The sequence below is a fragment of the Chrysemys picta genome, chromosome 4 (genome assembly GCF_011386835.1).
Source record: "Chrysemys picta bellii isolate R12L10 chromosome 4, ASM1138683v2, whole genome shotgun sequence".
NCBI lineage: Eukaryota > Metazoa > Chordata > Testudines > Emydidae > Chrysemys > Chrysemys picta.
The window spans coordinates 2170441-2197047 of NC_088794.1; the positions used below are offsets into that span (position 1 = coordinate 2170441).

Genomic DNA, 26607 nt, shown 5'->3' on the forward strand with positions numbered 1-26607 from the left:
ACACTTAAAATTTTCTATCCCCAGCTCTGGGAGGGGAGTGGCACCTAGTGGGTTACAACAGGGGGGGATGGGAGCCAGAACTCCTGGGTGCTATCCCTGGTTGTGGAAGGGGAGTGGGGTCGGGTGGATCGGAGCAGGGTTGGCTGAGATTCTGGACTTCTGGCTTTTACTTCCACCATGGGAGTTTGGGCAGGACTCCTGGGCTCTATCCCAGCAGTGATCCCTGCCAGAATAGATGGAGCAGATAATCCCTTTGCCAGTTGATCTAGGAAAGGGCGGGGACCCAGGTAGGTGGGAAAATGTTAATGGTTTGATGATAGCTCTGGCATATCTCTCGGTCTGTGGCTTCCCCTTCTCTAGCTGTTTGACTCAATGTACGCTGGTCCTGCGGGTAGAATTAGAGCTCCCCTCACCCTGGAGTTTGGATCCCATAGCCCGGCGAGAGAGAGGATCCCAGGACGAAGGAGAGAAAAGAGTGACAGAGAGTGAGAGAGGAGAGAATCTCAGTCAAAGGTATCAGGGAAATGGGGTGTGCGTGAAAGGGGATGGGAATCTACTGGAAGCCTGGCTGAGCTGAGACAGTGAGAACGAGGGAATGAGAAAAAAAGACTGGGGGTTCTTGGGGTCGGGGACTGCCTCTCACTGTGTCTGCGCAGTGCCCGGGGAGACGGGGACCCTGATCTTGGCCTGAGGGGGTGGAGGGGCATCTGTGCAGTGCTAAGCAGAGTGCTGGGCCAGACCTCGGACTTGGTAGAGAAAATCGGTGCAGCACCTGGACCCATCGGGGCCCTGAACTTGGTCCAGGTCTGTAGGTGTAGCCAAAAATATCTATAATAAATAATTATTACAATAATGGGAAGAATGAGGATGAAGGCAAAATGAAGAGAAGAAGGGAGGGAGAAGGAGAGAAAGGAAGTTTAAATGGGAATTAATTCACAGCTGGACTCTGGCCTATGCCATACAGAAGTCAGACTAGATGACCCCAATGGTCCCTTCTGAACTTAGTATGTAGGAATCTAAGGGCTTGTCTTGAAACGCGGGAGTGTCACAGCTGTAGCTCCTCCGTGTTGACATGACTGACGCCTACGGGAGGGGTTCTCCTGTCATCGTAATTAATCCACTGCCCCGACAGGAAGTATCTCAGTTGACGGAACAATTCTGCCATTGACCTAGCGCTGTTTACACCAGAGGTTAGGTCAGGTTAACTACGTCACTCAGGGGTGTGCGGCTATGTTGGTGTCAGTTCTCAGTTGGTGCCAGCCCTGGGACAGAAAGAAAGAAAGAAAGAAAGAACCCAAAGGAATGAAAGCTCGCTAGCTACCTCTGCCACAGGGGGCATGTGGGTTGTGTTGTCGTCCCCTCCTTGTCCCCCGTGTCACTCCACGCCTGTCTCCCAGCAGATGTTGGACATCATCTCGACACTGGTGAGCCTGCTGCAACCCGTGCTTTCAGTGCTGTCGGGGGCTGAGCTGTGTCAAGGTCAGTTCGCCGTGGGAGAGTGCACACCAGGATATGGCATGTGCCTGGAGCCCCGACCTTCTGCACCTTGGTCTGCTAGAACCGCCCCTTTCTGGACCATGTAAGGACCACCTGGAGCTTCTCCTTCCTCATCGCCCTGCTCCGCATCACAATCATCAGAATGCTGTACCCCAAAGAGGATTATCAGGGAAATGGGGGGCAGGAGGTCGCGGCGTCGGCCACATGCAGCAAAGCCACCAAGCACAGGTTGGTGGTAGAATCGCATGTGGCTACAAGAGCCGAGCTGGTGGGGGAACCTGACATGGCCACTAAATCCAACATGGCTGCCATGGTCCGGCCGGTGGGAGATTCCAACATGGCTGCCAACCCCAAGCTGGTTGGCGCAACCAATGTGGCTGCCAGAGACAACACGGTTGGCATCAGTGCTGTGACCAGGTTGTCAGCAGGACCCGACATGGCCGCCCGGCCGCTCTGACATGCTGGAGTCTTCACTGTGTACATCACTGTGCTGCTGGCTACCGAGATTGGCTTCCTGTGGGCCTTGCTGGCCCGGCAGTTGCCCATGGTGTCAGGAGTTTTCTTCCGCGGCTTCCCCAGCACCCCGGCCTGTCCCCCTGCCCTTGAGTGCGTCGTGTGGGGCCAGCCTGACAAGCACATGGCGCTGGTTATGTTGGCTTTCACAGCCTGCATCAGCATCCTGGTTTGCCTGGCCTATGGGGGCATGTGGCTATGCCAGGCGACCTGTTGTCGTGGGAGACAGGAGAGGGAGCGGGCCCTGGAGGTGGTACACATGAGGGAGGGGTGTATGTGCTGTGATGAGTGTGAAGAGGGGGAGATGGGGGAAGGCAGGGTGCTGAGTGGGGAGTGGGATGCCGGGATGGGAGTGAACCAGGAACGGAAGGACTGGGGAGAGGTGGACAAAGGACTGGAGGATGAGACGGGGGGGACCAGGAATGGAGCCTACTGGGAGGAGAGGGGAGGAGGCTGGGTAGGGGGGCAGGAGTGGAGCAGAGGTGTAGGAAGAAGCAGGGATTGAGGGGGGAATGAGCGTGGGGAGTGGGGAGCTACAGGGATTGGTCTGAGGTGGAAGGAAAGGGGTTGGGGGATGGGAGTGGAGGCAGGGGGCACTATTGGGGGACGGGTAGAGAAAAATTTTCAACATGCCGTTTTTGGAGGAGAAAATGTTGTGACTGGCTACAGATATCTGTGTCTTGTGGTCCGGGAAGGACTCAAAGGTTCACGATACAATTTTCGAAGGGTCTGAAATTATTCTAGGGAAAATGCTCCGTTAGCCAGGGTTACTAGGGCCAGGATTTCCAAGGCAGTTTCAGTGGCATGGGCGGGACTGGAGAAGTGTGTTTGCGGGGGGCAAGATTGGCCCAGCCCCCCATTGGGGAGATGTGGCCAGGCTAGATGTGTCAGCTGACAGCCTGCCACATGGGGTCCTAATGTTACAGAAATGTGGCTCCCTCCGAAGAGGCTCTGACATTGTGACACCCAGCTCTGGTCAATAGCTAATGGGGTCCCCCTCATGTACCCTGCCAAGTGCAGGTCAGGAACAGTGGGTGAAATGATCCTTTGGGCTCCGGTCTCCAGAGCCCCTGCTAATCCCCTTAGTCCAGTCTGAGTATCCATGTCCAATGAGGGCGGCGGGAAGTGGTGGCCAGGACGTCCCTTGGCCCGCACCGCCTCCCGCAGCCCCCACTGTCCTGGAGCGTTGAACCGCTGTTAGTGGGAGCCGCCATCGGCCGAACCTGCGGATGTGGCAGGTAAACAAACCGGCCCGGCCCGCCAGGGTGCTTACCCTGGCGAGCCACGTGCCAAAGGTTGCCGATCCCTGATGTAAATTAATTGTAAACATGGGATATCTCAGTATTCATCTCTCTTTGAAATGTACTGTGAAGGGTGGAGGAACAAGCAAATGGCCTTATGTTAATTAGTATAGCTAAGTACCGGTGATGGACTTCCTTCAAAGTCATCCTAATGACCTTTTGTTCCCTGAGGAAGTCCAACTTGTCAAAAGACATGAAATTGTAGAAAAAATCCTTGGGTCCTGATTTTGTCATGTCAGATCTGCTTAGACTTCATCAGGGGAAGTCTGAGTTGCAAGACTGAGGTCCCAGTTCTGCTGGTGTAAGCAGAGTCAGGATGAGCTCGATCCTGACATCTGGTGGTGAATTGTGGCGAGTTGTGGAAAAGAACTTCAGGGGCTGATCTTGTTTGCATAGGCACACCCACCCTGCCTAGCATGAGCCCACTGCAGCCCAAAATGGTCACTTTGGCTGCTGTGGGATCCCCAGTTTCTCTGTTATTGGGGCAGGAAGAATAAAGTGTTGTTACCCTGATTATGTGAATCAATGACAATGACCACACCACAGAAACACCAACCCAGGAACCTATCCCTGTAGCAAACCTCGTTGCCTACTCTGTCCCCATATCTACTCTGGCAACAGCATCAGAGGACCCAACCACATCAGCCACACCATCAGGGGCTCATTCACCTGCACATCCACTAATGTCATATATGCCATCATGTGCCAGCAATGCCCCTCTGCCATGTACATTGGCCAAACCGGACAGTCCCTCCACAAAAGAATAAATGGACACAAATCAGACATCAGGAATGGTAACATACACAAGCCAGTAAGTGAACACTTCAATCTCCCCGGTCATTCTATTACAGATTTAAAAGTCACTATCATTGAACAAAAAAACTTCAGAAACAGACTTCAAAGAGGAACAGCAGAACTAAAATTCATTTGCAAATTCAACACCATTAATCTGGGCTTGAATAGGGACTGGGAGTGGCTGGCTCACTACAGAAGCAGCTTTTCCTCTCCTGGAATTGACACCTCATCTATTATTGGGAGTGGACTACATCCACCCTGATTGAATTGGCCCTGTCAACACTGGTTCTCCACTTGTGAAGTAACTCCCTGCTCTCCATGTGTCAGTATATAATGCCTGCATCTGTAACTTTCACTCTATGCATCCGAAGAAGTGAGGTTTTAACTCACGAAAGCTTATGCCCAAATAAATCTGTTAGTCTTTAAGGTGCCACCAGACTCCTTGTTGTTTTTGTAGATACAGACTAACACGGCTACCCCCTGATAAATGACAATGAAACTGTTTTATGACAGAGGTACTCGCCATCAACTAAGTAGCACTCGCTAGACAAGGGACATGAGTTCCAAAACCCAGTGAATTGTGAGAGGCTGAGGACAGGTATTTGTATCTGATGGTATTGGCCCCTCTTTGAGGGCCTGAAATACCAATTGCTGCTGCTGCTGCTGCTTCTTCTTCCCCCCTCTATTGTGGAATATCAGTGCTAATTTTAATTCTATTAGGAGTCTAGTGTCAAAGTTAGACTCAGGACTCATAGTTTGTCAGACCACTCTGTTTTATTAGCACAGCGCTCTGCTAATACATTCAGATAATGTGAGCCTCCTTGCAAGATTCAAACAGTCTTATTTATACAGATAAAAGGGTGCGAACTAAACAAAGGGACAGAGAGAGCAAAATTGTAAAATATGCATGGAGCATAATATGCATATCCTGCTTCCTTGTTAACTCTTATCGATCTAAGACTAATGCTTCACCAATTGCCCTTAAGTGGCAAGTTAAGCAGTTAATGTCTGCTTTCCTGCCCCCCTGGCTTGCAGCATTTCTCATTTCTACTAAAAGGTACATACAGCATTCTTTAATTCATTCTATTTCTTTAATATAATTCATTTCACTTTCACAATCCCTCCTTTTGGTCAAGCTTACGCAAAGACCAACAATTACTGGGTTCCACATATTAATAGTTCTTTATCTCTTCATTCATCAGTGATATTTAACATCATCATATTAGCACTCTGTTTTGGGGTAGTCACCTGGGTGGCATACCTTACACAATTCTGGATACAACAGGAGATTAACTGAAAACATACAAAAATCATTGGGATTCCACACAGGATAGTCAGGGCTCCCTGAAACAACCAGTTTCCTGTGCCAGAGAAATTGAATAGGTTACTTAGCCACTTCCATAAAGAACTTGGCTCTTCATGGGGAAGATATGCAATTTGTTCTAAGTGACTAGCACGATCTATTACCTCATTGGTGTCGTCAGGTATAAACACACAACATTCTTTCCAATGAGAGCACAGGTCCCTCCTTTGGCCGCCAGCACTATGTCCAATGCCTGACGGTTTTGGAGGGCCATCTGTCTGAGCACCCCTGTTTCTTTGGCCAGGGTCTTTAAACTCTCTCCGGTTTCTTTTGCCATTATTTCAACTACTGTTTGTAACCTTAGGAGCCTTTTTGCATGGTGTATTACTCCCCCAAGTGGGATAAGGGAACCGCCAATGGCCTCTTCCCAGGTCAAGGGGCTTATGTTATTTACATACCATTGGGCATCTGATAAGTCCCTTCTTCTTCGCCTGAAATTACGGAGGCGTTCTCGTGGGAAGGACCCTAGCACTCGGAATTGTGGGAAGAGTCGGGCGGGATAACAGATACCTGACCAGTTAGCTGGTAACACAGTATAAGCTTTGGTTCCACAAACCCAATGATGGCCTATTAAGGCTGGGAAGGGTCGGTTGCACCCATTTGTCACATAGGTGCCTACAAAGGAGGAGTAATATCCTCCGAAGGGCACAGGGTAATTCTCCTTACGAGGAGTGGTGTTATTTGCATGGCATTGAAAGATTGTATTGTTTTCACTAAGGTTACTGTAGGGGGAACATGAGCTTGATTTTTCTGTTTGATCCCAGGTTGAGAAAAAAATTCATATCCCCATACCCGGCCCACCACTCTTTAGTTTTGTTTGAATAATCTCATACACCATTGACCACAATATGCTGAAGGCAATGACTTTTTCCCAGATCCAGCCCTGTCCCATTACACACCCAACACCAATGACCTTTTCCCTCCACCACACTTATCCATTTAGATACATTTATTCCCAATGCTTCCCAAGTGTCATTATTGTTCCATGTTCTGTTAAACGGACGAGGTCCTCCAGTGAGGTCTGGGGAATTGAGTGGGATTGCCAGGACAGGAACACCAGCTTGAGAGTGGGCTGGGATGTGGCTGCAGACCCAGCAATTAGAAATATTAAGAGTCTGAGCTATCCACACTTGCTGCTGGATAAAAGAATTGTCATTGTGGACTCCCCAGACCTTAAGACACCAGCAGCTGAGGAACAGGCGCCACCAGAGGCACATGTTGCAGGCAAGGCCCTTCCGGTTCTGACAACCTCAACTGAGGGAACCGCAGTCACGGTTTTACATCCACCAGGCAGCAGGCGCTAGGCTCACTACTGCTTCTTTTTGGGCCTTGCTTTAGGTCCTCGTCTGCTTCTGGCAACCCTTACGAGAGCGTAGATGGTAAGGTATTGCAGGCTGTTCCTCTACGTCTTTTTCTGGAGTCAAAATTGACTCTGCGTGGTCCTGAGGTGATTGGTTTGCTGGGGGGTGCCTTCTTACACTGCGAAGCATGTATGCACGCTGTGATGCCATGCACGCTGTGATGCCAGACAGTTTAACAGCCACCTGGGTAGTAAGCAGTACCTGATGATTTTTTTTGATGTCCTTTAAGTCTCTTTACTTCTTCTTCCTTGACTCTGGCTATAACAATGGCCTTCACACCTTATCTTTTCCTGATGCATACATTCCTTATTCACACAGATTGAGAATACAAACAGTAGTATTTTATATGGAGCAAAAAAGGCATTGCAAATTAAACCTTGCTAAGTTTTACAATCAATAACCAAGACAATTTACATTGAGACCCAGGCCTTCAATGTTCCTCTAATCTACTTAACATAGACACAATATGTATATGTAACTAGAGGCCTACTTTGTAATACATATAGGAAACCATAGTAGACATTATAACTTATTCTAAAACAAAAGGGTGACCATAATCAGTCATAAGGATTGTTCTGGTCTGTCATTCCTTTCTGCTATTCAAAAAGGGTGGCTGACAGGGATGAAATCAAATCATACATTAATTCCTATGGGACATTATAAGATCCTGCTCCTACATATCCCCCTTTTGACACCAAGATTATTAATCGCCAGTGTCACTTCTTATTTAGTCCATGTAATAGAAAATACTGGGAGGTGATTTGGGCCTGTGGCTCTAGCTTTGCATACATTTGTTTTATCCAACAGCACATTTTAAACGTTACAATTAAACACATACAATTTAAAATCAAAACCAATTAGGGTTAGTAACATTAGTACGCCAGTAGTTGTGGGAGACCATTCAGAAAATACACTATACCAATGGTAAGCTGTTATGTCTTTCTGCAGTGGCAATTCTTAACATGCTGCCATTTGCATGTATAATATGAATGGTTTGGTTTCCCACATTGCCCTTTTGTTTGTTTTAGGAACTATATTACCTTAACTTTTGTAAACACAGTACTTACATTACATTTACATTTGTCTATTGGAAGGTTGCTAACACTTCCATTCTTTTAAAACACTTTCCCCCCCAAGAATTAACACATACACATAGCCCATTATACAGTACTTTGGTCTCATTATTCATTTTATCCCACATACAGGATCCTAGTGAGATGTCTTTACTACAGGGCTTTGGAGCAACAGGCATGGATAAGCATACCCACTTTTATTTGTTTCTTATTAGGTTGTCCTGTAGCTGATATTAGCTTTTCCTGAAAGACAAAAATAATATTTTTTCTACCCTTTTTGGGGTGGCATTCATTATTGCTTAAAATATTCCTTTCTTTTACAAATACCCTTGCTGATTGCAGGCAAAACAAGAGGAATTACCTCCATATTTTCCTGTGTTTTTGTTCTATAGGCAGGCCAGGTTTTAATGGCTTCTATCTTTTAAGAGTTATGGGGAAATTATCCCACTGTTCAGTCATTAAATCCATGAGGTGGTGTACCTCAGTTTTCCCTTTACAGCAGACCAAGGTTACAATATCTTTCCTGCTGTGTTAAGCTTTAAGTTTGTTCACAGGTAACAGCTGAAAAGCATCATTACCATAAAGGATTTTTTTTTCTTCAAAAATCATACACACTATACATTGTTACAGGGGTACGTAGTAACATTAAATTTATTTTAATTAAAGGTATCTTGTTATACCGTGCCTTTTATTTAGACAATTTGTTTGCTGACCAGGTATGTTCTTTATCTGCAACTTCTTTGTGCTGGCAGTTCTCTCACTTCCTTTATCAGTTAGATAATTTGCATCCACACAGGCTTGGCTTTTGGATTCAAAACCATTAGCAGAGCTCAGAGACTCTGTCTTAAAAGGAACACAATTCACTTTTACCAGAGTTTTGATTACTTTTAACTCTTGCTTCCAAAACACACACAGATCTGAAAAAGAACAGTCTATTGTGGCTCCTTTGGAGCCCGAATAGGATTTTAATTAAGTAGCATGTTTTGTTTGCATTTCTTTTACCCCCTCTATAATATACACTGCACACGTCTGCACATTCCTTCTATACTTTAACTTTTAAAACATTAGCCATATTAATGTTTACATAAGTGTAACTGTTTCTTTTGTTCTTACAGAGTTTTATGTACCCTTATCAAAGAGACAGTCTGATTACACAGAGCCATTTTAAGGCTGTGTTTCTAACATTGCTTCTTTTTGTTTTGTGCACCTCACCCCTGCTGTTGCTTCAGAGGGCCACTGTCTTTATTCTTTTCGTACAGCTTTCATTTGCTATTTTGTTACAAAAACAGAATCCAGAATCTCTCCCTATTTTTCCGATTTTGACTGTCCTGCTGCAGTCATGACTTGGTCTTTATTTGAGAACATTTAAATTTTGTAAAGAATCAAGTTACCCCTTAAGGGTTAAATACCAAATCTCAAAGTCAACCAACACTGATTACCTGTGTCTGGCAAAAAGGTCTGTCAGTTTTGCAGCTTTGAATTAAGGAGTCAAATGGATTTTTAGTGGCATTATAAACAAAACAAAACCAATTTATCTTAAACTTACAACACAGGAGTTTTACAAACCTCACATATTCCCACAGACAGACAGATACATACACATTTTCTCTCCCTTAACATCCCTCTTACACTGCTTTGTTTTTACATAGCTGTACATAGATTACATTACCTTTATACATTTGGGGCAGTTAAGTTCCAATAGAACCCCCCTATGTTCTTTTAGCAAATTTGACTCAATTGTCCAGAGTCAAATGATTTTAATTAGATAGTCTCTTTACCTGGATTATTTACAGACATTCCTCTGGAAAAGGGCCCATTTTACCTTTAGAATGGCTGCAAAGAAACCAAGAATTCTTTTAACAAGATCCTTTTAAACATTTTCACAAAGTTTAACTGTTTAATTCTCTCCAGTCTCTGTAGAGTTAACTTTTCACTCTTTCCTTAAATCACTTGTTTATTTCCCAAAATGACATCTTTATCAACTCAGATTTCACCATTTTAAGTATTGTTCCAGGGGTTCATGTTTGCACTTACTCCTGACACTATGCCCTTAGGGCTTCCAACCTGTGTTTTTTTTAGTTTCTTTATCTGTTGCTTGCCTGCTTGTCTGGGCCCAATCCTGCTTTTTCCAATGAACCATTTTTGTGAGTGATATTGTGGTCATTTCACAATTTTGAAAGAAATGCTTAAGGAAAGGGCCCAGGAAGGGTGGGGGCTAGTTGAGGAGCCCGCCCTCCTTGCTGAATTGGTAATGGAACACTAAAGAATCAGTTTCTGAGGCAGACAATGAAGGGGAACAGAACAAGGGGCATTTTATCCTTTTTACAATGAGAGGCGAGTATGAAGGGAGTTGGGATCGATCTGGGGTTGTTGTTTTTTTTTTTGTCAGAGAACAGGGTGAAGGGGAGCGCTCAGTCTGGTGGTGGGAGAGGAGGCTTTTAATAAAGCTTTTAATTTATTATTTGAATATTTGAGAGAGGTGAGTTTTGATTTTGTCCACCTACGATTTGCCTCTTCCCACCACTGCATGAAACAATTAACCTCTCCTTTAGCCAATTTAGTTTTAGGCTGACCGAGTTTGTTTTTTTTAAGATGTCCACTCGGTCCTTGTTCCAAGGTTTTAACAGTGGCCACTGAGTTTTGGGATCTCCCTGAGTTAGCCTAGACCATTTTTCCAGAAATTTACAGGAGTCCGGACGCTTCCTAAAACTGAGCCGGCGTTCCTTTAGGGAACTGTCCCGACTTAGACGTCTGGTTACCAATACAGGAGGACTTTACACACACCAATCACACAAGAAGGAAATTCGGGTTCGTCAGAGCGATGCCCGGTGCAACACACAAAAGGAGCCCACAGGCTACTGCCTCAGTCGCCCTTGCTTTCACACCAAGGGTTTTACCCAAGGTGCGGTGCGGCTGCGATTGTGCAGATTTCACTCACTCAGACCGCGGGGACAGGAACCCCTTGGTCGGCCGATCCCCGCACGGAGATGGCACCCAGACTCAAACACTCCACAGGAGGACGGATAGACAAGACAGAACAGTCCTCAGTCCGGACAAAACACAGAAATAATTACCTGACCAGATTCCTGATGTCAGATCCCGGGATCCCTACCAGAACAGAGTGGGAACCAACAGGTTCAATGGCGTAGACCTCACTGTGGTTGTGCACCCTTCCGTTCAGGAGGAGGACCGCTCGGGCCAAATGCCCAGGTGCCGGCTACCACGGTCGTCCTACAAAAACGGTCAGGAATCACACAGCCCCAGTGAAGACGGTTGCCATCTCGGTGGAACCTCCAAATTGTCAAAGTTAGACTCAGGACTCATAGTTTGTCAGACCACTCTGTTTTATTAGCACAGCGCTCTGCTAATACATTCAGATAATGTGAGCCTCCATGCAAGATTCAAACAGTCTTATTTATACAGATAAAAGGGTGCGAACTAAACAAAGGGACAGAGAGAGCAAAATTGTAAAATATGCATGGAGCATAATATGCATATCCTGCTTCCTTGTTAACTCTTATCGATCTAAGACTAATGCTTCACCAATTGCCCTTAAGTGGCAAGTTAAGCAGTTAATGTCTGCTTTCCTGCCCCCCTGGCTTGCAGCATTTCTCATTTCTACTAAAAGGTACATACAGCATTCTTTAATTCATTCTATTTCTTTAATATAATTCATTTCACTTTCACACTAGTTACAGGCTGCTGAGATGAATTCACTTTGGGCCAATGGTGCACCAGCACTGAGGCTCCCCTACTACAAGCTGAAATCACTAAAAAGTTAAAATTACTGAGTGTTGGGGCGGGGCTGAAGATATGTTGTAGAGCAGAGTAGTTTGTGGGATGACTAGAGCAGCTCATGGGACAGCTGGTGGAGTGGAGCAGTTTGCAGAACAGCTGGAGCGGCTCACGGTAAAGGCTGCAGCAGAACCCCATGGAATGGCGGGGCTGTTGGCCTCGGACCATGTAAGGTGCCCCTTAACATCGCTGTGCCTCCCCATCCCCTTCCCCTCGGCTGGGAGGTAAAACTCTGCAGATAAACTTTTGAACTCTGGGGCCGCACTGACCAGGGACAGAGACTTTTGGGTTTTTGGACTTTTGGGTGATTTTTGCTTTGCTGGACTCAAGAGACTTTTGGGGTGTTGGACTTTTGGAACTTTGGGTCTTTGCTCATGGTTTGTGTTATGAATCCTGTTTGTGGTGTTTTCCCAACATAATGCCACATTGTTTCCCTCCTTTATTAAAAGGATTTTGCTACACTCAGACTCTGTGCTTGCGAGAGGGGAAGTATTGCCTCTTAGAGGCGCCCGGGGGGTGGTATGTAATTGTCCCAGGTCACTGGGTGGGGGCTCGAGCCGGTTTTGTATTGTGTTATTGAAACGGAACCCCTAGATACTGAACCCGGCCCTTGTTGCTGCCAACTCAGACAGGCAGAAGTGTTACACTGGTATGCCCTGAATATGAGATTTGAACATTGGACTATGACCTATGAACTGAATTCTAAAGGAACTCTTTGCAACTACGAAGCTCACTATCTCTGCTATGAATCTGCACCTCAATGAATTTAACTCATGTCTGTGTGTATATTGATCTTTTAACCAGACTCTCTCTCTTTTGTTTTTTAATAAATTTTAGTTTAGTTTATAAGAATTGTCTGTAGCGTGTATTCATTAACCTGGGAGGTGATGTGTCCGATCCTTTGGGGTTGGTAGAACCTTTTCTTTTATATGATGAAATAAGATTTACAGAAATCAGCATATTTGACGTGGGTACCTGGATGGAGGCCTGAGGCTGGATCACTCTAAGGGCACTGTGTTGTTTGGATTTCTGAGTAACCAGTAAGGTAATAAAGAAGCTGTTTTATGCTGGTTTGGTAAATCTAAGTATTGCAATATCCACCAGCTTGATGGGGATTGTCTGCCCCATTCTTTGCAGTTCACCCTAATTGAGTGACCACAGCTGGCTCCCCACTAGGACCCCGGTCACAGTGACGTAGTCACATTACTACAGGTTAATTGGGTTTTTGGATCAGAACCACACGCTTGTCAAAATTTAATTTTCATATTGGAGAGTTTAAGGATTAAAAATGAGTTACAGTTTTTTAAATTATTATATGGAGATATACCTATCTCATAGAACTGGAAGGGACCTTGAAAGGTCATTGAGTCCAGTCCCCTGACTTCACAGCAGGACCAAGTACCATCCCTGCCAGATTTTTGCCCTAGATCCCTAAATGGCCCCCTTGAGGATTGCACTCACAAGCCTGGGTTTAGCAGACCAATGCTCAAACCACTGAGTGATCCCTCCCCCATGATCAAGATCCTGACAGAGAAAGCCTGGAAGAATTGTGCTCACAGAGGTGGGTCGCAAGCTGTCAGTCTCCACCCCAAACCCCGTTTTGCCTCCAGAATTTAAAAGGTGTTAAATATATAAACAATTGTTTTTAATTTATATGGGGGGGAGTCGCACTCAGAGGCTTTCTATGTGAAAGGGGTCACCAGTAGAAAACTTTGAGAACCACTGTTTTACCCAGAATCCATATTGAATGGAATGGTGTTAAACATGAAGTTATAGCTGCTGTCAAAAAGTTGTTGCCTAAGGATCTTTTATTTGGGGCTGATATTAAAGCTTTGTTCAGTCAAGTTGATGCCATAAACCAGTCACAGGACAGAAATAATCCTGAGCCTGTGTCTACCAGGGGCAAGGATTTGCCTGTGGAGGGTTTCTCCAAAGGTTTGTCGGAGGAAGATGGCTGTTTGTCTGTGCAGAGAAGCAGTGCATACGTGGGAGAAATTCCCGAGTGTCTGTCTGGGATCTCAGAAGTGAGTCTGGCATTAGATAAGGCTCAGGAAGGTGTTTCTCTGGAGCATATTAAAGTTGGTGATCAGGTTAAAGCCCTAATTGAGGAAAGAAGGGGGACAGTTGGGTGAGTGATAAATTGTTGGCTAGTAAAGCCTGGGAAAGTCAGCCTGACCCAGGTAAAAGTGATGTGCTTAAAGTAGCTCAGTGTAAAAAGACACCATTTGTGGAAACAGCCGTTAATCTGTTAGGGGAGGGGAAGGCAAAGAAAGTTTAGATGAGCCTAGGCAGCCTTCTGAGCTGATGGTCTCATTTGGTCTCATTTCAAACAGTGTAAGGCAATGTGGCTTGAAGTGTCTAACTTATTGTAAGGGATTTGTGTTTAGATTGTTATTGTATCCAGAGCTGTTACTTGTGACTTGAGGTGCCTGGGGCAGCCCACACTGGAAATGCCAAGGTCAGGGCAGGCTGCAAAAACAGAGCAGATTCTCCCCAAACTGGTGGGTAACACTGAAGTTAGACTCACCAACCCGTCACAAGCTGAGTTCCTGATCCCCCACACTGGTTATCGAGAAGCTGAAAAAAGCAACCACACAGCCCCCTTTACTGCATTCCAGTTCTCTGGTTCCCAACCAGCACCTAGGTCCAGTCCAGCGAGAAGTTATCTAAAAACTCTGCTCACTCTACATGTTCTTCTGACCCTAGGGCCAGCCATATTGCCAGGTCAATATTAGTTTGGCTCTTACTCAAAATACCAACCTGCCGGCCAATCCTTTAGTCTGTAAAACTAAAGGTTTATTAGAAAAGAAAAGAACAGGAAGAAAGTTGTTAAATGGTAAAGCCCTCAGATACATACCTAAGACTTCAAAGTCCATAGATCAAGTTCTTAGCAGTATTGGTGAGTTTGCTGGCTGGAAAGTCCCTCTAGAAGACATCCAAAGCTTGGATGGGTCATTCAGTCCTTTATTTAGTGCTTTAATTTGTTGAAAAGTTCCTCCAGAGGTAAGAAGCAGGATTGAGATAAACTGGAGATGGTGCAGCTGCCTTTTTATATCCTTTACCATGTGGCTTGTCCATCCTCCATCCCAAACACAAGCTCAAGCACGTGGGCCTGGAAAAGCTTTTGGAGTCCCTTGTCCCTATATGTCCTGCTGACTCATAGGTGTAACTCCTGGCTTCTCTCAATGGGTTCATGGTACAGCGGATTGCCTTTAATAGGCTGGATAGTGCCGATGCCAGTCTGTCTGGGGATGTCACCCCGATACACTTCACAAGTTGGAGAGCCAACTATACCACACATATTATAACTCACAATACCAAGATGATATGTAGATAGAAACCTGAGTATCATATTTAGTGAATTATAACTTCTCCACTGATACCTTACGGGGCATATCTGGTAAGATTCATTGCAATTTTATAATATTGCTATCAATAATATCATAATAAAGAGTCTCACATATTCCATACAGGGTCACACTTGTATCAATAAAAAGGTGACCTGTTTTGGAAAGAGTACTGCGTGTGACAATCATGTATCAGAGCGGTGTATCCGTGTCTTCCAAGTATTCCTTAGCCACCCTGCAAACCCATACCTAAAGGAGAACAGATTAAGGGGGAATTAGGTGGGTTATTCTGGGGGCACCCAAAAATCTGTTTTTGGGGTAACATGTGGAAGCTAATATCCTAGCCCCCAGCACAGCCTGATACATAAATTTTTAGGTGAGATGGGACCCCTGTGACCACTTTGTGTGACCTCCTGTATAACCTAGGCCACAGGACTACCCTGACTTAATTCCTCTTGGAACTAGAGCTTTTAGAAACCTTCCCTCTAGATTTAAAAATGGCCAGTGATGAAATATCCACCACCCCCATTGGCAGGTGTGACAAAGTGGGGGATTTTCTTGTTTTTCCTTGTTTTTTCAATGGTTTGCATGCAGAGGGGGTGGGACTCAGTGTCCCTGGGTGTTACTGGTTAACAAGGGGAGGGGAGAGGGAGTTTGTTGTTACAGAGGGCCAGCGAGGGAATTTGGGACCCCAGCCGATGGCCTGGAGGATGGACACCCCAGCGACTGGTGACCTGACGACCCGGAGACCCAGCTCAGGAGTTGCACTGGTTCTGGCCAGTGGGAGGACAATGAGCTGCGGGGAGAGGACCCCGATGACCTAACCAGCCGGTTCCCGCCAGAGGGGGCCAGAGGACAGAAGCGAGGAGATGAGGCCCAGGCGTCCCGGTTTACAACCCTGTTTACCTGGCGAGAAGACAATGGACAGAGGCAGGGCTTGGGGCTGGTGATATCAGATGCCCAGCGGGGAAGCAGGGGGGCTCTGGGCTGGAGAGGGGGAGCAGGCAGAGCCCACCTGGATGCAGAGAGACTGGGATGTGCTGGGCTGAGGGAGGCCAGGCCTGAGGCCCTGAGAGTTTCCTGTGTTGTGTTCAATGCTCAATAAACCTCCTGTTTTACGCTGGCTGAGAGTCACTCTGGTCTAGCGAACAGGGTGGCATCAACCCCTTCGGGGGTGGAGGCCCTGGGGGTCCAGCGCAAGTGGACTCCCTGAGGGGGCCCACGGCAGAGACAGACGTGCTAAGGCTCAGAGAGGTGCGGCTCCAGGAGGTGGAGGGGCCTGGCCCCGGGAGAGAGTGGACCCCCGAGAAGGGCTGTCGCACTGAAAGGGGCACCCCCCCATGGACCGCACGGGGCCAAGATCTGTGAGTCCGTGACAACGTGGTGTCAGCAGTGGGATGGTTCGCGGATGCACCCTGTAGACGTTGGCTGTGGGCGCAGGCGCTGTGCAGTGAGTGGCTGCCCGCGGTAGAACGAGGGTATTGAACGGAACCAGCCTGGAAATGGCCTAGAACCAGCTCCGTCAGAGCGACCTGGCCCGTCTCTGGGGCTGAGCGTGGGGAGGCTCACTAAGGAGCGGCTGATTGCTCAGCTGGTAGAGAATGACCCGTCTGAGGTGAAGGCTCCAGACCCCAAGGGGGCTCCCGGGGTGCCCGGAGAGCCGGGGAGTAGCCGGGGGGGGGGGGCAGTCTGTGTAGCAACTGGGAGTGTGTCAGACCCGACTCCCCAGTCAGTACAGGGAGACCCCAGTTGGGTTCCTCTCTAGAGGAGTTGCGAAAACTGGAGCTGGAGCTGAAAGCGAAGGAGCTGGGCCAAGAGGGCCTGCTGGGGGGTAAGTGGGGAAGGGCCCCGAGATGCCGGTGTTGGGGGGAGTCTAGACACCAAACTGCTGCCCCAGTTCAAGGGGGGGCGGATATTGATGCCTACCTCACAGCCTTTAAGAAGCCTTGTGATCTGAACCAGATTGACCCCGCAGACTGGGTTCGCTGTCTGACCCCCCTGCTGAGTCCCAAGGCCATAGAAGCATTCAGCCAAATGGATGGTGTTGAGATGGGGGACTACGACCTGTTCAAACAGGCTTTGTTGCGGCAGTTTGAACTGACCCCCGAGGCGTACAAGAAACTATTCCGGGGTGTGCGCAAGGCCTCAGGTGTCACCTACAAGGAGGTTGCCAACCTGCTGGAGGAATATCTCCGTAAGTGGGGGAAGGGCACAGGGGCCACTACCGCAGAGGATGTGTATAACCTGGTGGGGTTGGAGCAGCTGTATGACATCTGCCCTCCGGACCTTAAGATGTGGCTAGTGGACCGGAAGGTCAAAGATCTGCGCAGTGCAGGGGCACTGGCAGATGAGTTTGTGGACAGCAGATTGGGGGCAGGAGGGAGACCCACACTGGGGACTCATAAGGGGAGTCACCCAGAGACCTCTCAAAGGTGGGACTCCAGGAAGCCCAACTCAGGGGTGCCCGGGAATGCCAGGCCGGGGCGACCCCCCCCTCGTGGGACTTGAGGGACATGAGGTGTAATTACTGTGGCCAAAAGGGGCACAAGGTGGCCCAGTGCCTGAAGATGAAGGAAATGGCAGCCAAGCAGAACCCGCGGGGTGTCAACGGGGTGGAAGCCCACTGGGAGGGGGCACTGTCGGTCCAGGGGGCTGCAGTCGAAAGGGCTGTGCCAGGGGAGGGGACCGCCAGGCCAGGCCAGCAGGGGAAGGCAGGATCCCAGGTCCAGAGCACCCGTACCCAATCCGCTGGGTGAGCGTAGGACAGGCCCCGGGAGACAATCGCCACATCATCCCCATTGAGGTGGGGGGAAGAGGCGTCCAGGGGTTCTGGGACATGGGTGCAGAGATGACGCTGGCGCGGTCCGAGGTGGTGGGCCCAGACTAGCTAGTGCCTGATGCCTACATGACCCTGAGGGGAGTGTTTGGGCCCCCCGTTTTAAGGTGCCTGTAGCGAGGATACACCTGAAATGGGGGGCTAAGGAGGGACCCAAAGAGGTCGGGGAGCACGATCACCTGCCTACCGAGGTGCTAATGGGTAATGACTTGGGGAACTGGCCGGATGGCACTCAGAGTGCCCTGGTCCTTACCCGGAGCCAGAGCCAGTGTGGGGATGCGGGACCTCCCAAAGGGGGGGACTGAAGCACTGAGGGTAGGGCTCGACAGGGCTGGGCCGGAGCCTCCATCGCAAAGGGGGAAAACTGCAGCGCCACCAGCCAGTGCTGTATCCTCCGACCCAGCAGCTGAATTCCAGATGGAGCTACCAGATGGATCCCTCCTTGGAGATGGCCCACAGCTCTGCCTGGCCTTCATAGGAGCAGACTACTCTCACAGGCTGAGAGGTAACTGGCCCTATTGCCCCTTCATCCATTTCAATAGACCCTCCCCTTAAACCTCTAGCCCTCAGCTCCCGTGGGGTGAGATCCTGCAATGCTCTCCTTCCAGACCTGCAATTCCCTCAGCAGATCCTGCCGTCCTGTTCATTCTGGTGGCCAGCACTGGCTTAAGCTTGTGTGACAGAGCAGGGAGCAGGGCGGATTTGACCTGGGAATGTAGCCTGGGAGTTGCATTGAGGTACCTGAGCTGTAACCTGAGCCAGGAAGGGGGGTGGGAGACTTGACATCTTCTGCCCGGGAGATGGACAAAGGAGAGGAGGAGCAGAGGGGAATGGGGAGAGAGATGCTGGAGGGATTTGGGAGTTTCAGTTGTGGGCTGGGAGGTGCAACACAGGGAACCCCGAGCTGGGGTCTAAGCTCCCTGCGCTCCCCAAAAGGACTTGACTGAGGGGTCCTGGTTGTATCTACGAGCTCTGCTGTAGACTGTGTTCCTGTTCTCCAATAAACCTTCCACTTTACTGGCTGGCTGAGAGTCACAGTGAATCGCAGGAAGCCGGGGGTACAGGGCCCTGAGTCCCCCACACTCCGCGACAGCTTGTCAAGCGAAATACTATGATTTGGGCAGAAGAATCTGTTTCTTTTTGGGTGCCTTTAAGCGCTTTTGATTTTTGTTAAATCCGGATAAATTTCAAATCAAAACGTTTTTTGAAATGTAAAGTTGAAATATTTATTTTTGTGAGGGCTGGGAGGGTGTTAATTGGCTTTTTTGTGCATTTTTTGTCATATTGTTTTGTCAAATCTGGCTTCATCTTGAAACAAAATGTGGTTTCAAAATAGGAAGTCAAAGTGTTTTGTATCAGAGGGGTAGCTGTGTTAGTCTGAATCTGTAAAAAGCAACAGAGGGTCCTGTGGCACCTTTGAGACTAACAGAAGTACTGGGAGTATAAGCTTTCGTGGGTAAGAACCTCACTTCTTCAGATGCAAGAGAGTGTTTTGGTTATGAGTGGTTTTACCCCTTTTGTTATTTTTTGGGGAGGAAGGGGTTAATTAGTTAACTTTGAAAAAGAACCTTCATTTGGAAACCAAAAGCCAGAATATTTAATTTTTGGGTGTTTTTGACCATTTTTTGTGCTTCTTTTCATCTTTTGGTTCAATTTACCTGAATTTCTACCTGAAAAGCCATTTCAAAATGAAAAAGCCACAATGTGTTATTTTGAAAATCCTGAAAGGAAACCTTCAGCGTTTTTCAGAATTCTCTGAATTTATGAAGAGCTTCAGTTGCCCACAAGTACATTTTTTTCTGGTAATAAATTGTTTGTGGGAAATAATCCACCCGGCCCTGCCTCGGTCGTATTGCACTAGAAGAGTCTCTGAGTACCCCGTGTGTCTGTGGCATTGCGGCGTTGTAGTCATTACCGACAAGGTGGCTGTGCTCTGGGACGAGATCAGCTCACAGAATAGCTAAACCTGAGCAAGATGGGGTGAAGCTGTGGGAGAATGGAAAGCATATCGAGTGGTTCGAAGCCAGGGTGCTGTCTGCTTTGGTTCAAGGTGCAAAGCCAGCATAAGTCGGGTCTGACATTCAGCCATGGGGTAGAGCATAAGGGCTGTTTATACAGGTACCCCTTTCCTGGTATTATGCTATGTTATGCTTATAAGAAGCACATGGGATTTTTTTCAGGGGAAAAGGCAATACACCGCAGTTATTGAAGATACAACAGTTAGCATAGGCATTCAATCACACCACACACACACGCACACTGTCCTGCCAGTCGATGTTATCGTTACCAGGCCAGAGTCTGGATCAATCTAGTGGCCAGCTAGGTTGATCATGGGTAGGGAGGAGCCGGGTTCTGTCGGTCATGACAAGACTCCGGGGAAGTCTTGGCAGGACAAACCCAAAGTTTCATGGCAAGGCACCCTGTTTATATAGTGATTTTCCTTCATTGGGACCAATGAGTTTTGCACCATCATGCTGTAATCAGTTGTTGTTTGATGAGTGTTTGTATTTTTAATTGTTTTTTTAATTTTGTTCTTTTATTACGTTTTTAGCGAGTTACCCCAGGCTGGTTTAGGTCACAGCTATTTTGTCCCCTTTGATAGGTGCCCATCTCATCTTTAGAGTCGTCAATCTGCCGTCCTCTGACATGTCAATAGAGGCGTGTTGCAACTTCCTAGCGCCCTTGCGTCTGTCTTTAGTTCCTCCCTAGAACACCTGGTTCAGCGATGGCCTTCACACTTATTTTTTAACACACCCATTCCTCATTCACACACAAACCAGAATTGATTTACACAGAACATTTGAACAGGAACATCGAACTGCAATGCCAGAAAACAACGATTGCATTCTTCTTCTTATTTTCCAATGCTAAACCTACCGCTAAGTGGTGACCCTCACAGGTCTGTTACTGCCTTGAAATCAGCCCAGACACAGATGCATCTCTACCAGTGGCCCATTAGGCCGTTCCTTGCTGCTTTCAGAAAGGGCGGCTGGCAGGATATGGTCAAACCATACACCAGTATATTTAATACCTGCGACATGATTCTTCTTTATTTTTTATTTTAAATTATACAAAATACAAACATAAAATCCTGCTACTACATTGAGATGTGGCCACCCCTGGGGTGGGGCAGAGGGATGCCATTGAATTGAGTGTACAGCCTCGCTTTGCTCTGTCAACACAAACATAGGTATGGTTTTTTTCCTATTTCTTCAAAATTACACTTAACATTTTCTATCCCCAGCTCTGGGAGGGGAGTGGGGCCTAGTGGATTACAGCAGGGGGGCTGGGCACCAGGACACCTGGGTTCTCTCCCTGGCTCTGAGAGGGCAGTTGGGTCTGGGGGATTACAACAGGGGGGGATGGGAGCCAGGACTCCTGGGTGCTATCCCTGGTTGTGGAAGGGGAGTGGGGTCTCGTGGATCGGAGCAGGGTTGGCTGAGATTCTGGACTTCTGGCTTCTACTTCCACCGTGGGAGTTGGGGCAGGACTCCTGGGCTCTATCTCAGCAGTGATCCCTGCCAGAATAGGTGGAGCAGATAATCCCTTTGCCAGCTGATCTGGGAAAGGGCGGGGAGCCGGCTGTGTGGGAAGATGTTGATGGTTTGATGATAGCTCTGGCATCGTTCTCAGTCTCCGGCTTCCCCTTCTCTGGCTGCTTTACTCGATGTACGCTGGTCCTGCGAGTAGAATCTCAGCTCCCCTCACCCTGGGGTTTGGATCCCATAGCCCGGCGAGAGAGAGGATCCCAGGACGAAGGAGAGAAAAGAGTGACAGAGAGTGAGAGAGGAGAGAATCTCAGCCAAAGGTATCAGGGAAATGGGGTGTGCGTGGGTGGGTGGGGAATGGTACTGGAAGCTGGGCTGAGCTGAGACAGAAAGTACGAGGGAATGAGAAAAAAAGACTGGGGGATCTTGGGGGCAGGGACTGCCTCTCACTGTGCGTCTGCACAGGGCCCGGGGAGACGGGGACCCTGATCCTGGCCTGAGGGGGTGGAGGGGCGTCTGTGCAGGGCCCGGGGAGACGGGGACCCTGATCTTGGCCTGAGGGGGTGGAGGGGCGTCTGCTCAGTGCTCAGCAAAGTGCTGAGCCAGACCTCGGTCTTGGCAGGGAAAATCAGTGCAGCACCTGGAGCCATCGGGGCCCTGAACTTGGTCCAGGTCTGTAGGTGCAGCCAAAAATATCCATAACAAATAATTATTACAATAATGGGAAGAATGAGGACGAAGGCGAAATGAAGAGAAGAAGGGAGGGAGAAAGAGAGAAAGGAAGTTTAAATGGGAATTAATTCAGGGCAGGTCTTGAAACGCGGAAGTGTCACAGCTGTAGCTCCTCGGTGTTGACACGACTGACGCCTACGGGAGGGGTTCTCCTGTGGACCTACTGAATCCACTTCCCGAGAGGCAGCAGCTAGGTGGAGAGAAGATTTCTGCCCTTGACCTAGCGCTGTTTGCACCGGGGGTTAGGTCGGATTAACTACGTCACTCAGGGGTGTGCAGCTATGCTGGTGTCCGGTCTCAGTGTCGCCCAGCCCTGGGACAGACAGAAAGAAAGAACCCAAAGGAATGAAAGCCGCTAGCTACCTCTCCCGTGGGTGGTTTGTGGATTGTGTTAGTGTCCTGTCCTTGTCCCCCGTGTCACTCCACGTCATTCCTGTCTCCCAGCAGATGTTGCTCATTGTGTCCACCCTCGTGAGCCTCCTGCAACCGGTGCTGTCGGCGTTGTCGGGGGCTGTGCTGTGGCAGGGCCTGGAGCACTGGTATTTCCTGCTGGGCCTGCGCTTGCTGGCCATGTACTTTGCCAGTTCGCCGTGGGAGAGTGCACAGCAGGATATGGCGTGTGCCTGGAGCCCCGGCCAGGAGGCGGAGACCCGGACCTTCTGCACCTCGGTCTGCTACAACCGCCACTTCCTGGTACCCGTCCTGCCCACCTGGGGCTTCTCCTTCCTCATCGCCCTGCTCCCCATCACCATCATCAGAATGCTGTACCCCAAAAAGGATCCTCACGGCAAGGGGGGGCAGGAGGTCACAGCGACGGCCACATGCAACAAAGCCACCGAGCACACGTCGGTAGAATCCTCCAGGGCCACCAGACCCAAGCTAGTTGGAGAATCCAACATGGCCACGAAATCCAACATGGCTGCCACGGTCCGGCTGCTGGGAGAATCCAAGGTGGATGGCAGACCTAAGCTGCTTGGGGAATCCAACATGGCCACGAAATCCAACATGGCTGCAACATTCAGACCAGTGGGAGACTCCAACATGGCCGCCACCCCCAAGCTGGTTGGTGCGACCAGTGTGGCTGCCAGAGACAACACAGTTGGCCTGAGTGGTGTGACTGGGTCACCGGCAGGACCCGACATGGCTGCCCAGCCGCCCTGGTGTGCCGGCGTCATCACCGTGTGCATCGCTGTGCTGCTGGCCACTGAGGTCGGATTCCTGTGGGCCCTGCTGGCCCGGCAGCTGCCCATGGTATCAGGGCCCACCTTCCCCTGCTTCCCCGGCACCCCGGCCTGCCCCCCTGTCCTCGAGTGCGCCGTGCGGGGCCAGGCCGACAAGCACATGGCTCTGGTCATCTTGGCCCTCACGGCCTCCTTCAGCATCCTGATCTGCCTAGGCTATGGGGGTGTGTGGCTAGGCCGGGCCACCTGTTGCCGTGGGAGACAGGAGCGGGAGCAGAACCCAGAGGGGGGACACCTGAGGTGCTGTGATGGGTGTCAAGAGGGGGAGATGGGGGAAGGCAGGGTGCTGAGGGGACCCTGGGAGTGTGGGGAGTGTGGGGTGGATGCCAGGACAGGGGTGAACAGGGAACGGAAGGGCCGGGGAGAGGTGGACAGGGGCCTGGAGGATGAGAGGGGGGACCAGGAATGGGGCATACTGGGAGGAGAGGGGAGGGGACTGGGGAGGGGGGCAGGAGGGCAGCAGAGGTGGCGGAAGGGAGTGGGATTGGAGGGGGGAAGGGGTGGAGGGGTTGGAGGGCTACATGGCATGGTCTGAGGTGGAAGGAAGGTTGTGCAAAGTGAGGGGGCTATGAGCTTTTGGCAATCATGGGATTGCCCATGATGATCCCCTTAGGCATTTCCGAGTAGCCACCTAAGTACCTACCTAAGCCATCTAAGTACCTTCAGCTAGCTGGGCTCTCCAGGACGGGAGTGGGGTCTAGTGGTTAGAGACGGGGGGGCTGGGAGCCAGGACTCCTGGGTTCTCTCCCCAGGTCTGGGAGGGGAGTGGGAGTCTAGTGGGTTAGAGCAGGAAGTTGGCTGTGGTGCTGTCCTTTGGGCTTCTGCTTCCACCTTTGAGTATTTGGGCGGGACTCCTGCGTTCTGTTCATGCAGCGATCCCTCCCAGAATAGGTGGAGCTGAATCTGATCCGGGAAAGGGCAGGGAGCCAGCTATGTGGGAAGGTGTTGATGTCTTGGGAGTAGCTCTGGGATTTCACTTCTGGCTTCAGCTTCTCCTTCTCTGGCTGTTTGGCTCGGGTGTGCCCCTGTGCTGAAGGAAGCAACTCGGGTCCTCCACCCCCAGGCACGGAGCCAGCAGCCTGGAACGATAGAGGATCCTTGGACAAAGGAGAGAAGAGATTGGTGATAGAGACTGGTAGAAGAGAGAATATCAGAAAAAGGTATCTGGGAAGAGGTGTGTTTGGGAGGGAGAGAGGGAGGGAGAGAGGGAAATAATACAGGGAGCTGGGCCAAGCCAAAGGCAGAAAGAATAGTGGAACAAGAAAGAAAAAGAAAGGAAGGGAATGAGAATGACAGCAAGAAAGCAAACAAGAAAGAAAGAAAGAACAAAATCAGGGAATGAGAAAGAAAGAAAGAAAGAAAGAAAGAAAGAAAGAAAGAAAGAAAGAAAGAAAGAAAGAAAGAAATGAGAAAAGCAAGAAAAGAAAGACCCAAAGGAATGAAAGCCCATTAGCTCTCTCTGGGTGTGTGGCATGTGGCCATCCCCTTTGTGCCCTCCACACCACTCCACTCCATGTCTCTCTCTGGGCAGATGTTGATCATTGTCTCCACGCTGGTGAGCCTGCTGCACCCGGTGCTGTCGGCCATGTCGGGGGCTCTGCGGTGGCAGGGCCTGGAGCACTGGTTCTTCCTGCTGGGTCTGCGCTTGCTGGCCCTGTACTTCGCCAGTTCGCCGTGGGAGAGTGCGCGGGATGATCTGGCGTGTGCCTGGAACCGCAGCCAGGAGGAGGAGAACCGGCGCTTCTGCACCTCCGTCTGCTACAACCGCCACTTCCTGGACCCCGTCACGGCCACCTGGGGCTTCTCCTTCCTCATCGCCCTGCTCCCCATCACCATCATGAGAATGCTGTACCCCCAGGAAGATTGTCAGGGCCAGGGGGGGCAGGAGGACATGGCATCGACCAGATCCAACGTGGCTGCTGGGCACAGGTTGGTGGGAGAATCCAACATGGCCACTAAACCCAAGCTGGCAGGGGAATCCAACCCGGCTGCTAAATCCAATATGGCTGCCGAGCCCAGGCCGGTGGGAGACTCCAACATGGCCGCCACCCCAAAACTGGTTGACACGACCAACATGGCTCCCAAAGACAACACGGTTGGCCTGAGTGGTGTGACCGGGCCGCCGGCAGGACCCAACATGGCTGCCCAGCCGCCCTGGTGTGCCGGCGTCATCACCATGTGCATCGCTGTGCTGCTGGCCACGGAGGTCGGATTCCTGTGGGCCCTGCTGGCCCGGCAGCTGCCCATGGTATCAGAGCCCACCTTCCCCTGCTTCCCCGGCACCCCGGCCTGCCCCCCTGCCCTCGAGTGCACCATATGGGGCCAGGCCGACAAGCGCATGGCGCTGGGCTCCCTGGCCCTCACCGCCTGCGTCAGCATCCTGGTCTGCCTGGGCTCTGGGGGTGTGTGGCTAGGCCGGGCCACCTGTTGCCGTGGGAGACAGGATGGGGAGCAGGCCCCAGAGTGGGGACAGATGAGGGAAGGGAGCGGGTGTTGGAAGGAGTGGGGAGAGGGGAAGATGGGGGAAGGGAGGGTGCTCAGGGGGGACTGGGAGGGAGGGGAGTTTGGAGGTGGCACTGGGAAGCGGGTGTACTGGGAGGGGAAGGCAGGTTATGGAGAGCAGCAGGCAGGGAACTGGAGGATGAGAGGGGGGAAAGTGGGGCCCAGGAATGGGGGATACTCAGAGGAGAGGGGAGGGAGTGAGGAGAGGGGGAGATTGAGGAAGGGAGAGTGCTGAGGGGGGACTGGGAGGGATAGCAGCTTGGGGGAGGGCTAGGAAGGGGAGGGGAAAGGAGGCTGAGGGGGAAACCAGGAAGGGAGGATGCTGGGAGGAGAGGGGAGGGGGCTGGGTGAGGTGGGGAGAGGAGTGGAGGTGGCAGAAAGGATGGGGGATTGAGGGGGGCCAGTGGATTGGGGCGTGGAGCACTACATGGCAGGGTATGAAGGTGGACGGAAAGGGGGCAGGGGTTGGGGGGATGGGATGGGACGCAGGGTGGATAATGGGGGTGGTGCTGGAGAGGCCAAGGCTGGAAACTTTTTTTTTTTTTGGGTGGGGATGAAATCTGGGCTTCTGCACCATCCACCCGTCACCGGCAGCTGGGACTCTGCGCACGGATTTAAGCTGTCTTGGCCTTCACCCAAACCTGGGAAGTGTTGGATTTTGCCTTCAGTTGCCTCTCCAGATCCGTTGAGTTTGAACTACTTCAGGAGACTTTGTCTGTGTGAATAGCAGCAGCCTTTCTGAGACGCCATGGTCCTGTCGATG

The 26607-nt window shown here is 50.0% G+C and overlaps 2 protein-coding genes across 2 annotated transcripts; both read left to right on the plus strand.

Moving 5' to 3' along the window:
- Positions 1 to 2600: 2600 nt before the first annotated feature.
- Positions 2601 to 23877, plus strand: LOC112061066 (uncharacterized). Its single transcript, XM_065591120.1, has 2 exons — positions 2601 to 21689; positions 22549 to 23877. The coding sequence occupies exon 2, from the start codon at positions 22549 to 22551 to the stop codon at positions 23875 to 23877; it is 1329 nt and encodes a 442-aa protein (XP_065447192.1). The 5' UTR covers positions 2601 to 21689.
- On the plus strand, positions 23867 to 26079 carry LOC122172916 (uncharacterized). Its single transcript, XM_042846204.2, has 2 exons — positions 23867 to 24502; positions 24874 to 26079. The coding sequence occupies exon 2, from the start codon at positions 24874 to 24876 to the stop codon at positions 26077 to 26079; it is 1206 nt and encodes a 401-aa protein (XP_042702138.2). The 5' UTR covers positions 23867 to 24502.
- The last annotated feature ends 528 nt before the right edge of the window (positions 26080 to 26607 follow it).